At 34.4% G+C, this 13719-nt stretch overlaps 1 protein-coding gene across 1 annotated transcript in view; it reads left to right on the top strand.

The window, feature by feature from the left end:
• The window catches only part of ESF1 (ESF1 nucleolar pre-rRNA processing protein homolog), a 99752-nt gene that overhangs the window by 11994 nt on the left and 74039 nt on the right, over window positions 1–13719 (top strand). The window contains exons 5-6 of the mRNA XM_069075432.1: window positions 4714–4814; window positions 5862–6014. Coding sequence (XP_068931533.1) covers window positions 4714–4814; window positions 5862–6014 — 254 coding nt within the window. The remainder of the gene's footprint in view (window positions 1–4713; window positions 4815–5861; window positions 6015–13719) is intronic.

Here is a 13719-nt window from a genome sequence, read left to right as displayed (position 1 = left end):
ATATATATATATATATATATATATATATATATATATATATATATATAGTGTTCCACATTGGTAAACTCTCCTTCCTCCCCTTGCTAAGGAACAGGAAAGGTGTCTTCTCACAACTCTTCTTGGAGGTTAAGTTGTTTTTAATGATTTTTTTAAAGTGAATTTTTATTGATGGCATTAGTTTTTAATCACCTAAAATTCCCCCCTTACTACCTTCCCTTAATCCCACCTAGAAAACCATTCTTTTTTTTTTTACTTTTTGGAGGGGGAAGGTAGGGCAATTGGTGTTAAGTAACTTGCCCAAGGTCCTATGGCTAGTTTTGTGTTAATGTCTGAGACCAGATTTGAATTCAGGTCCTCCTGACTCCAGGGCCAGTGCTCTATTCACTGCACCACCTAGCCACCCAAAAAACCATTCTTAATTTTTAAAGTTTAAGAAAAAAGTAGAAGGGGAGAACATTAGGCAAAACTAATAAAGACAAAGTACTGATTTAATTAAAAGAGGGAAAAGGAACTAAACTATTTCTAACTAACTCTACTTTTTTAAAAATTTTATGAGAAAGACAATTTCTTGGTCTTTCAGTATAAAAAGCCCTGATCATGATGTGATTTCACTGACAGTTTGGCTGTCTGGATATGCTTTAGATGGATCTTTAATCTCATTCTTATACCTTCTCTATTCAGTATTGTATATGAGCCTCAATTTATTTTTTAATAATTCTTCCATGGAGAATCCATTCATCTTTCCTCTAGTTTTCTTAGCATCTCAATATTATCAATACATTCACTATATCTGTCAGGTTTTATTGCTGCTTGACCAGCCAATCTTGGATTTTAATACAGGTTCTTGATTTTTATGACTGTTATTTCTCCAGACAATCTCAACAAAACAAAATGTATACTAGGATTTTACTTCCCTCCCCTCCCCCAGGAAAAAAAAACAAAACTTTGGAAAAGCATTCCCTGAAACCAGTTAAGCAAAATCATCTAATGAAATGTTTTCCATTGATAGCATATGTAACTTTGTACTTTTGTAATTTGTCCATTTTTAAAAGAGAGAGACTTTTATTTTGATGGTTTATTACTAAAATTGACCATTGTATTTAACGCAAATTTTGTTGTAATGAAAGTAAATATTATTTTTTTATTCATTACCTCATATGAATTCTCCCATGTTTATCTGAACTATTCATATTTGTAACTTTTTACAGTACAGTAATATTTCTTTATATTCTTGTACTACAGTTCAGCCATTCTCAGATTTGGGGGCACATTTTTAGTTGTTATAGTTTTCTTGCTGTCAATAACTTCCATATCTATAGATATCTTATAGCTAGATATTATATGGTCCAACTGGTAGGATTTCCAGGTTAAAAGATATGAGCAGTTTTCTAAGTTTGTTTTTATAATTCTGATTTCTTTGCTAGAATGAATGATATAGTCAACTAATTGATATTTCTGGTACTTGGTACAAGGCATTGATCTAGTCAGGGGTGAGGAACCCTTGACCTCAGAACCACATGTAGCCCTCTAGGTCCTCAGTTACAGCCCTTTGACTGGATCCAAACTTCATAGAAAAAAATCTCCTTATTAATAAAAGGATTTGTGTTGTAAACTTGGACTCTGTCAAAAGGCTACACCCAAGAACTTAGAAGGCCACGGGTTCCCAACCCCTGAACTAGGTATTAGACCTACAAAATAACAGTCTCTGACCTGAAGGAACTTGCTTTCTCTCCAGGGAAACCTCAATACTCATATGAGTAAATACAAAGCAAATTGGATTAGTAGTGGCAGGCTTCTTGTAGGTGAGGAGTTCAAGAGAAAATTTTGTTGAATTGGTGTTTGAACAGAATGTTGAAGAGACTGGGAATTTTAAGTAAGGAGGGAGTGAATTCCAGTAATGAGAACATGGAAAGGAGATTGAAATATATCTCTATAATTACATCAATAAAAGGGAGCAGTAGCAGATCAATGAATTGGGCATGTAATGAAAAAAAAAAACTAGATAAACAACAGATTAAAAATCCTTAATTAAACACCAAATTAAAAATCCAGAAAATCAAGAGAGAGGTTAACAAAATTGAAAGTAAAAAAGCCACTACCTAGAAGCTAGTTTTATGGGGGGAAAAGTAAATAAATCGTTGTGTGGTTTGATGTATAAAAAAGAAAGAAAAGAAAATTTCAGTATTGAAAATGAAAAAAAGTGACTCTACAACCAGTGAAGATAAAATTAAAACAATTGTTATGAGCTAATTGGCTTACTTATATTCCAGTAAAATTGACTACCTAAGTGAAATGGATATTTACAAAAAATAAATTGCCCAGATTAAAAGAAGATGAAATAGAATACTTAAATAATCCTGTTTTAGAAAAAGAAAGAAATTGAACACTCCATTAATAATGTCACTAAGGGGAGTGGGAGGGGGCACGACCACATATATTTATTTACAAGTGAATTCTAGTAAATATTTAAAGAAAATATAATTCCAACATTGTATAAACTGTTTGGGGGAAAAAAAAAATAAAGGAGTCCTATCAAATATCTTTTTTCACACAAATGTTGTTTTGATACTTTAAGCCAAGGAGAGCCAAAAATAGAGAAAAAACTATAGACCTAATAAATATTGATGCAAAACTTTTAAGTAAAATACTAGTAGAGAAATTACAGCAACACATTACAGAGATCATACATTGTGACCAGGCTGGATTTATGCCAAAAATGAAGATCTGGTTCAATATGTAAGCATAATTGATCATTACCAATAATGAAAAAACCAGACTATCAATAATGTAGAAAAAGCTTCTGACAAAATATAACACCTGTTCCTATTAAAAACACCTAAAAAACAGGAATCAATGGAGCTTTTCTTAAAATGATAAATAGCAAATGTCTAAAACTAAGAGCTAATGTTACCCAGAATAGAGATAAAGTAGAAACCTCCCCAATAAAATCAGGGATAAAGCAACGTTGTCAATTATCACCACTATTATTAAATATTGTAATAAAACAGGAAATGGGGCATGGGGGTGGGATGAGGGTAGATTGTTGCAGCAGGGTTCTCTGATAATGGTTTCATTTCTCAGATATAAATAGATTAGATAGAAAGAAGCCAAATTTATAAAAATAGGAGCCATTTCTAATTGAAAAACAACCAAAGATGTGAATAGGCAATTTTCAGAGGAAGAAATCCAAGCTATAAATAATCTTATGAAAAAATGCTCTAAATCATTATTGATTACAGAAATAGAAATTAAAGCAATTCTGCAGTCCTACCTCAGACCCATCAGATTGACTAAAATGACAGAAAAGGAAAATGACATGCAGAGGGGATGTGGGAAAATCAGTACATTGATGCAATTGGTGGAGCTGTGAACACTTGAGGACAATTTGAAAATTTGCCAAAAGGGTTCTGTACAGCATTACCAGAACTTGGTCCATACTCCAAGGAGATTAAAGGAAAAGGACCCATATGTACAAAAAAAATTTATAGCAGCTCTTTATTGTGATGACAAGGAATTGGAAACGGAGGTGATGACTATCAATTGTTGAATGACTCAAGATGTCCTGGTGTGTGAATGTGATGGAGTCCTGTTGTGTTTTAAGAAGTGATCAAGGATGGGTAGCTAGGTGGTGCAGTGAATAGAGCACTGGCCCTGGAACCAGGAGGACCTGGGTTCAGATCCGGCCTCAGACACTTAACACAAAAAATAGCCCTGTGACCTTGGGCAAGTCACTTAACCCCAATTGCCCTCCAAAAAGCAACAACAACAACAAAAAAGTGATCAAGGGAATGGCTTCAGAAAAATCTGTGAACTGATGCAAAGTGAAATGAATAGAGCCAGGTAACAGACCACAAAAAACAGCAATATGCTGTGAAAAACTTAGTAATTCATCATTAAAATGATCCACCACAGCTCCAAAGGACTCATGATGTAAAATACTATCCCCTTCATTCAGGTAGAGACTTAATGGATTCAGAGTACAACTTGAAGCATATTTTTTTCCTTGTTTTTTTAGGGGGATGGGGGGGACATGGCTAATGCAGAAATATGTTTTGCATGACTTCATATATATAATGAATATAGTATTTCTTGCCTTCTCACTGGGTGAGGGGTGAAGGGAGGAAGAGAGAGAATTTAGAATCAAAAATAAATTTAAACAGCTTGGTTAGCAGTTTTGTAAAACTAAATGGAAATTTCAAAACATAGATTGATTGCATTTGTGCATATATTAGTATATGAGGTATTAGGCCAATAGTTGACAAAATGTTTCTTGATTTCAATAAAGCAAAAGTTAATGATATTCATGGAAATAGCATGGTTGAAATGCAGAAAGTGCTAGTTTTGGAATCAGAGGCTCTGCCATTTAACTTACCTATGTCTTGAGCAAGTCACTTAACTTTTCTCAGCCTCAGCTTCTTCACCTGTAAAATGAAAATGTTGGACTAGATGATTGCTAAGATTCCATCCAACTCATAGTTTGCAATGATAATAATCATTTATCATCAGCAAGACATCTTAAATTTAGGTGTATGCTTCCAAACTATTTGTTTCTGGATATCTTATATTACTATACATCTTAATGCCCTTCTAAGGATTAAATGTAAAGGTTTCCATACAAAGAAGTATTGTGTGCTCATACATTCTAACATAAACAGGTGGCTTGTGTCTTTTAAGCAAATTGTTTTACAACTTGTTCTCTGTCTGCATTTTTAGATCTATCCTTCAGAATTTGGGAAGGAGAGAATGAAGGAAGAACATGTTCAAGGACCTAAAGAATTGCAAAGTATTCCTGAGGATGCTCCTGAAAAAGACTGGTACTAAAACTAAAATTTTTTAAAAAGTTAAAAAAAATAAACTTTAATAACCCAGATTCCATTATTTTATATTTTCTAATCATTTTGATAGGTTCTAAGCTAAAGTTTATTATTTCTTTAAAAAAGGGAAGAAGGAGTTGGCTAAATAAATTAGTCATGATGGACTTGATCAGAAAGGATAATACTTAAGTGACAGAATATCTTAGTGGCACTTGGTAAATCTAATTCATATTACTGTAGATAAAAGTCATAATCCTTCCATATAGTCTATAATTTAATCTCCTGTATACTGGTGTTGAATGCAGGATGATTTGATGTTATTCAGAAATTTTTCTTTTCAGAGAAATATTCTTAAAATTCTGCTTTCTGACATTAACTGAAGCCACTTTCCATTGTCTATGATTTCAGTAATAAAAGGATGAGTTGTACTGTCCAGTGATTTCATACAGTGGTAATTTCTTTTGAACCACTAGGTGGAGCTATTGGTACCAGTTAGTAAAGCTTAACTGTAATGGCCCTGAAAGAAATCTCAAAGTATTTAGAAAACATTCATGATCATTAGGGAAAATTAAATTAAAGCCCAAAACAGTTAGGAAAACTTTTTATAACTGTTGGAAAATGTGAATTTAATGCAAATATTTTGCCAAATCAGGAACATTTTTAATTATGCCTAATCCTATCTAGACGTATTTTGTTAATACTGTGATTTCGTCCAGTGGTTTCGTTTTAGAAAGCTATGTGTGGTGACAAAAATACTGTTTCCAAAGTATAATTAAGTTTATATATAATTGTGCACAGTTTTCAAATTGACTTTCTAGCTGCCAAATTTCATTCACAATATTGCCTGGAAAGTTGTCTTTCTCAAGAAAACATAAGTTGGTTACACTGAAGAATTTGGGCTAGTACATAAAAGCCAGATTATGAAAAACATGGTTTGAAGAGAAGGCTAATTTGTATGTATTTTTCTTGGAGTATCTCTGTGTTTCAAAAGCAAAGGTTTCTACTTACTTTTATATAAATACATTTAATGTTTTTTTTCTTTTATAGGACCTCTAGAGAAAAGTTGAGAGATTATCAATTTAAGAGACTAAAATACTTTTATGCAGTTGTAGACTGTGATTCTCCAGAAACAGCCAGTAAAATTTATGAAGACTGTGATGGACTGGAATTTGAAAGTAGCTGTTCCTTTGTAGATCTGAGGTAACTCCAATTATGTATTTTTACAGTTTCATTCGCACATTGCAATGCAATCTGACTTATCTTCATATATATTAATTATGCTTTCTCTCATGTTCCAAAGCTGAATTTTTAATCATAGAATAAAATCTATCATGAGGAAATAACACCCTTAAAAAAAGGAAACTGATAGTAGGAAATTTCATGATGATATTAGTCACATATTCTCTTGACTTAATATGTGTATTTTACATGTATGTGTATATATGTGTATGTATGTATCCACATGTTCACATACATTTTATTGATGCCTTTTGTCTTTATAAGTCTTCTTCCTCATTGAATCTGCCTTCATGACAAAGAAAAATAATTCAGCAAAAACATCAAATTCAGTGACAGTGTCTGACATTGTTTTATACAAGTTTGTCGCAGTTGTTCTCTACTTCTCTCCCATGGAGGGGAGGGGAGACTGTTTCAGTCTTTATTTTCTAGGACCTTCATTGGTTTTTCAGGTATTCAGGGTTCTAGTAGGTATATCTTACTTTACATTCTTGTAGTCACTATATATATCGTTCTCTTGGTTTTATTTCACTTTATCTTGTCATATTGCACAACAAGTGAAACTCCATTAAATTTATTCCATAGTTTTTCAGTCATGTGTTCCTTTATATTTTGTTGCATTGTTATTTTTGTTGTTGGGATAATAACCTTTTCATTTAGTTGGAGACCAGGTGTGGTAACTCAGTTCCTTTTTTTCTAAGGAGGAAAAGCAAAGGGGGACTGAAGGAGCAGTAGGAGCTGCTCTAGTGAGTGAATGGTGTATTGGCATTGTCTTTGGGCCCTGGCAGTATTTTCACAAATTGCTCAGGCTTCACTGACTCAGAACTGAAAAACTTCAGATCATTTTGAATCTCAAATCTAAGGAAACAGGAAGCTGAACTACTGTACCATTTTATCTTTAGACTGTTCCTTTTGTTGCCCAGTAAACCAGTCTACTGTGACTGTCAATAGAAATCAGCTCTTTAACAGCCTAGTTTTGTTTGAGAGCTTTGTACTCAAAATGAAATATTTCAGAAAAGGGTAAGATGTATTGTTTCAGAGACACTGGGCTTTTTATGTTTCAATGAATTTCAGATTTAGAAAAAAAAATGTTTTTTTCTTGGACTTTTAACATGTTTGAGTATTGACTGGAAAGGCATTCTCTCATTGAACAAATAAGTGCATTTCCTTCCCTTTCTACTTAACAGTTACGAAAGTGGGTTATTTTTAGGTATTCAGTTTGTGGCTTTCAGACATTTGTTAAGGTTTCATTCTTTTCAAATATCATGAATTAATGATAGCTAACTTACTGTTTTCAGAATTGTTTTCTTTTACTTGTTTATTGGGAGAATGACATAAAAGATTTTAAACTGTTATAGAGGAGAGTGCCTAGAAAAACGTATCTAATAGGCATGAAGAAATTTCATTTTCTTTCATACTACATCAGCAAAACAAGCTGAATTTTCCCCTACCCTACCTAGGAAAACCCTGTTTTTGTCAGCCCCCAAATACAAAAGCATATCTTCTTAACCCTTGAGATCATCCATATTGGACATATTAAATATATATTTTACCAGCTATAGTCATTTACTACTATTGAGCCCATACACAAACCCATCTGGTAAGAAAATTTATTTTTCAAACTTAATACTAATAAACCATTCCAAAGAAAACATTTTGTGGTAGAGCATAAACCATATACTGCCTTTTGGAAACATAGTATTACTATACCTGAAAAGTGTATAAGTCTTAAATATAGTCAAAGTATAGGGTAATTTCCTTTTGTAGCTGCCCTTTTTTTTTTTATTTACATGACAGTGTAAGATTTTCAAAGCAATTGAAGTGGGCAGGTATGTAAAATGAAACTACTTCTAGTGGTTTTTTACTCCAATCCTTAAGAAAGCATTATTGGTTTTTCTCCTAGTCTTCTTGCATTAACTTCAAATGTTATTTCTAAATTAATTTTTATGTATTTATTCTGAATTTAGCAAGCACCAAATAAAATGAGCATATCAATATACGTAGTAGAACAGGAAAAATATTATACATGAAAATCTCTTTGTACAGGTTACTTTTCTTTTTAAATACATAAGTTCAACCTATAGCTTTCAAAACTTTCCGACTTGTCTGTGCTTCTTCCTGAACTTTATTCTGTTATCTTCTCTGCATTTAAAAAAAATAAGTGCCTCAGTGACCTCTTTTTCTTTTTTTCCTTTTTTGAAGAGAGGAAGGATTATCCTATTTCCCCCTCAATTTTCCACCCACCTGCTCTATTGGGAAAAAAAAAGAAAAAGCCATTGTAATAAATATGTGTAGTCAAGCGAACAAATTTCCCCATTGATTGTGTCCAAAGATGTATGTTTTATTTTATATCTTGAGTTAATCACCCTTCTGTGAAGAGATGAATAAGCATGCTTTCATCATTAGTCCTCTGGAATTGTACAGATGTTATTTTTCAGATAATACCTTGCTTATGTATAGCACATTGTTTTGTTTTTCAAAATACCATCACATCTGTGAGTTCATCTGATCCTTGTGGCAAGATGTTGAGATAGGAAAGGTGATTTTTTTAAAATCCTTATTATACAAGCAATTAAAGCACAGAGAGATTATGATTTTTCCAGGATTACATTGTAGGTCAGTGGTAGAGCTTCTGAGTCTTGAATTTCTTTGAAACATGCAAGGCTATTAATGAAACTGTGCTTCTCGGTTTTCTGTTCCAGTGATATGCTAGACACACATACCCCGGAACATAGCAAATTCATAAGATGTTAAGTACTTCACCAACTTGAGTTATTTAGGGACAGGGATTAAATGGAACCATGTTTTAAAATACCCACATATTCATCACGTTCTGCTCTAGGGCCTCAGATAGAGGGAATCCCAGATTTTCAAAAGCTATATCATTGTCTCACAGATTCTACCATGCTGGAAAGAACTTGAGAGTACTCTTCTAGAAATAGACTCTATCTGTTTTTAAGGACTACCTAGTGCAAAAAGGATAGGTTTGCTATTTGGTGATGACTTCGTTAGCCACAGCAACCCTGAAACAAAATTTTTAAATGCCCCTCAATCCTGTGTAGCCACTTTTAGCTCTGTAGTAGCTCAGTGACAGAATGTGCCAGAATGGTGGAAAAGGAGGCAGAGAATACTGAGTATCACAAAGACTGTGAACTGTTGATTAACTTTAACATAGCTGTTGGTATTTTAAAATCTGAGACCATTGAGTAGACATGTTCCTGGAGAAACTGAATTGGTATCAATCTTGATTATTTTCGCTATAAACAAAGCCAGAAGACTGGGGGAAGTTGAAGTAGAAGCAAGGGATATTTTATAAGATCTCCTTGGAAGGACAAATAAAGGAGTCAGAAGGATTGGTTTTGCTGTGTTTATGTAGATGATAAGAAACATTTCATTTTGAACATCTTTTATTGAACTGCTCACAATAGTTTTTGTTAAAAGACCATAGTGAACATCTGTTAAAACCTTGTTAAGACCTTCCAAATTAAATCAGCATATATTTGGATAACCTAGTGAATTCACAGTAAAGGTAGTAAGCATGGAGGGCATTAAATTCTTGCCTTGAATAAATTTTTTATGATATTATAGGCATGAAGCTTTTGTGTAGATTATAAGTCTTTGATCTTTCTCATTCCTTACAACTAAACTATATATTCCAACATACTTGCCTACATATAGTTAGCATGGACTGATACTAAAAAAGACATTTATAATGGAGCAAAAATGACTTACTCATGCTATGAAGCCATTCCTAATTCAGTTATTTGTGTGTAAGCATAATACCAACTTGTTAAAGGAAAGATCTAAATTAAAAGAATCTATAAGAAACAAAAAATAGAAAAAGTGTATTTAAAACAACTCCAACCTGTTAGTCCCAAATAACGAGAAAAAATGAAAAAAGGGTCTCTACCACCCATTTTAAAATGTTTTTATTGAAATTTAACTGGTGTAAGCCATCTGTCATATTGAAGACATTTTTTAAAAAGGTAAAAAGCACCTATTCAAAAGTCATAGAAAGAGATGACAAAAGAAAAAACTGTTTAGAATATAAACTCATAAAAATTTGACAGAGGATGGTGGAAGATTATGAGCAATATCATCATAAAACAGGTAGAAGCAGTGGAGAAAAAACGTGTTTCAAAACTGCTGGGTCTGATACACATCTGAGTAGAGTCATCCCATGGTCATTTAAGGATGAAACTGGTGGGAGGAAAATCAACAAATGCAAGCTAAAAATGACTCATGAAAATGATTATTACAAACTCTCATCACCATCAAGGATTGGGAGCATTTGAACTCGACATCCCAATCCTGGTTTTGCCTTAGACTGTGCCTTGGAAGATTTAATTATTTCATACCTGGAACTCCTACCATGGTCCTAATTAATGAATGTCTCAGATGGCTCATCTATCTAGCCAGCTCCAGTCAGGCTTTACTTGGCTGCTCAGTCATTTCACCATATTGTATATTCTACCTCACCCAACCTTTTGCAGTTCTGGAACCTTAATGAGTTCTATTCTACCATTGCTACTTGGAAGGGTGTGTCATTCTACTTCCCCGTATTTTTTTTTTCCTACCTTGTCTTTAACTTCTCAAATGAAGTGACCCCTTCTGGTCCCCACTTCCCTCACTATTTGTCTCCCCTTATTAGAATGAGTTTCCCTGAGGGCAAGGACTATCATCACCTTTGTATTTGCACCCCCCAGTTCTTAGCAAAGTATTTGGCAAATAGAAAGTGATTAATGAAATTCTTTTTTATTTATCCATTTCTGCTAATCATTGCACATAATCGTTTCCTATCTCTGCTTTTCTCATAATGCACACCCTGCTTACCTCCACATCTTATTTATATACACATAAGTGAAAACCTTTGCTTTTAAAACATAAATATAGCTTCACTAAGAGAAATATATGCAAATTGACCTCTTCAGAGGACACCATACATCTTTCTTGATCCATGTAGCTCAGAGTTTCTCAATCTTGGGTCTCAGAACTTTTTTTTTAATTAATATTTTGATACCTGTATTTCAATATAATTGGTTTCCCATATTCCAATATTTTATTTTATGCATTTGAAAAATTATTGTGAGAAGGTCCATAGCTACCAAAGAAAAGAAGTTCATAGCTGAAAATGTCTAATACTCATATTCTGGCTGCTCATACCCTCCCTCCCGCTCACCTATTTATGTTTGGTTCATTTTGTACACCCTTACTTATGCACATAATATCTCCTGCTATAGGATGTAACCTTCTTGAGGTAAGGAACTGCTTTATTTTTGTTTTTGTATCTCCAATGCCTAAAGGAGTGCCTGGCATGTAGTAGACCCTTAATAAGTGCTTGCTGACTGACTGTACATGCCCACAGAGCTTGGAGAAATGGCATTGAAGAGAAACAGTAGCTGGCCTCAACCAGGTATACATAGAGAAGGTCTATGTGGGAGGTAACACAGTTTGAGGACACTGAGAGACAGAGTCCAAACAGTTCTAAAGACTTTGATAAAGAGCATTGAAAACCCAGTGAACTTCCTTGATGGCTGCTTTTTAAGCTCTTGCCAATAGCTCTTATTTGTAGTGATCTCAGCTGGGTCCTCATTATGTCAGGGTACTTCTCTTATACCTCCGAAATCAATTCACTATTCCACTCTTCATAGTGCCTTTTCCAAATCTTTTCATCCCTCCCCAAACCTCCCATGGCTCTCACTCTCATCAGAGACTTTGACTCATTTTACTGAAAAAATTGAAGCCATTCAAAGAGAGTTCCCACTTCTTACCTGTTCTTCATCTCACATTTTTCAGATGCCTTCTGCTACTGTCTCCTCCACATGTCTCAAATGAAGGTAGTTCTTCTCTTTACCAAGGCTAATCACTATCTATCCCAAAGAGATCCCCTTCCATCCTGGCTTCTCCAGCAGATTGCCCCTCCATCATCCCTACTGTCACTAATCCAGTCTCTCCCATCTATTGGTTGCTTCTCTACCACATACAAACACACCTCTTCCCTGTCCTCAAAAAACCCTCACTTGAACCACTAGCTATAGTCTTTTTTTTTTGGAGGGGGGGTAGGCAGGGCAATTACAGTTAAGTCACTTGCCCAAGGTCACACAGCTAATAAGTGTTAAGTGTGTGAGGCCAGATTTGAACTCAGGGTCTCCTGACTCCAGGGCCAGTGCTCTATTCACTGAGCCACCTAGCCACCCCTAGCTATAGTCTTGTATCTCTCATCCCTTTTGTGGCACTCCCTGAAAAGACTGACAATAATTGCCTTCGTTTCCATTCCCCTCATTTTTCTTAACTCTTTACAATCTGGCTTCCAGTCTTATCATTCAACTGAAACTCTTCTCCAAAGTTACTAATGATCTCTTAATTGCTGCATCTAATGACCTTTTCTCAATTTTCATCCTTTTTGACCTCTCTGTTAATTCCCAGTTCTACTTATTTCAACCCCACTCTGAAGCATCCCCCATATCCAAATGCTTATTGGGCATCTCAAGCTAGATGTCCTATACATATCTTAAACTCAAACAGAAACTAAGCTCACTCTCTCTCCCTAAGCCATTTCCTCTTTCTAGCTTTTCAGTTATTGTGAGAGCCCTGCATTGTATCAGGATTGTACAAAATTTCTTGAAAGATATATCATCAGAGATAATCTTATTCAGACCTCTGATTGTTAATATCAAATTGGGTATAAATAGGGAAAACAAATGAATGTTCACCAGACATGGTTGCCCCTGTCAGACAAAAGCCAGTTGAGAGGTCCAGTTAAAGAGGGGATTCCATATAGATAACTTTAGATGCTTGCGTTAGCAGATGGCATTGAGCCTTGACTGAGACTTAAATGAATTCAGTATAAACACTTAAAAGAATCTTACCTACCTATCCACACATAGAAAAAGCTAATAAATCAGTAAGTAAACATCTATTAAGGGCCCACTATGTATTAGACATTGCTAGATCTTGATACAAATGCAATGAATGAAATGATTCTTGTGCACAAGAAGATTGCATTCTAATGAGGAAGAGAATAAATATGCACATAAATATATAGAGAATAAGTATAAAGTTAATAAAGATGTTCAGACTGTGCTATTCAATGGGATGGATGACCTAAAAAGAGCTTTGTCTGTGTGTGTATCTCAGACACCAAAAATGGACAGTGATGAATTCCAGAACTGAAGAGAAAATTCAGATTGCAGAAAGCAGTCTGGAGTGCCTTTTGAAAATTGCAGAGTCCTTTGGCTTCTTCGTGAAACAAAGGTCCATTTCATAATATCACCATTCTTTCAGTGATGATGTGTGCTTATGAGTCTTTGAACATTATATTCAAGAATTGAAGTTGAGGATCACCCCAGAGTCAATGGGAAGCAGGTTGTTAAGTGTGAACAGGCAGTATTACAAAGTATTACAAAGAATTGTGAAGGATGTCTTCAGATCAGTGTCTGATTATAGAGGAAGTTGGACTAATCCCATGGGGAAAATTCAGAATAGTGGAAGACACGAGTACATATGCTTCTGGATATTTCAAAGAATACTCAAGATCTCCGACATATTAGGTAGAACCCCTTTGGCAAACTTAAGGAAAGGATATACAGTAGTTATGTGGAATGATAAACATGATGAGTTACTATCTCTGTCATTAGGGGGAACACCTACATCAGTGAAATTACACGTT

Source organism: Petaurus breviceps, unplaced genomic scaffold (assembly GCF_028583685.1).
Source record: "Petaurus breviceps papuanus isolate PSGF00001 unplaced genomic scaffold, PetGlider_PUasm1.0 90919, whole genome shotgun sequence".
Lineage (NCBI taxonomy): Eukaryota > Metazoa > Chordata > Mammalia > Diprotodontia > Petauridae > Petaurus > Petaurus breviceps.
Note: the sequence above shows the minus strand (reverse complement) of the source record. Positions and strands in the feature narration are given on the sequence as shown.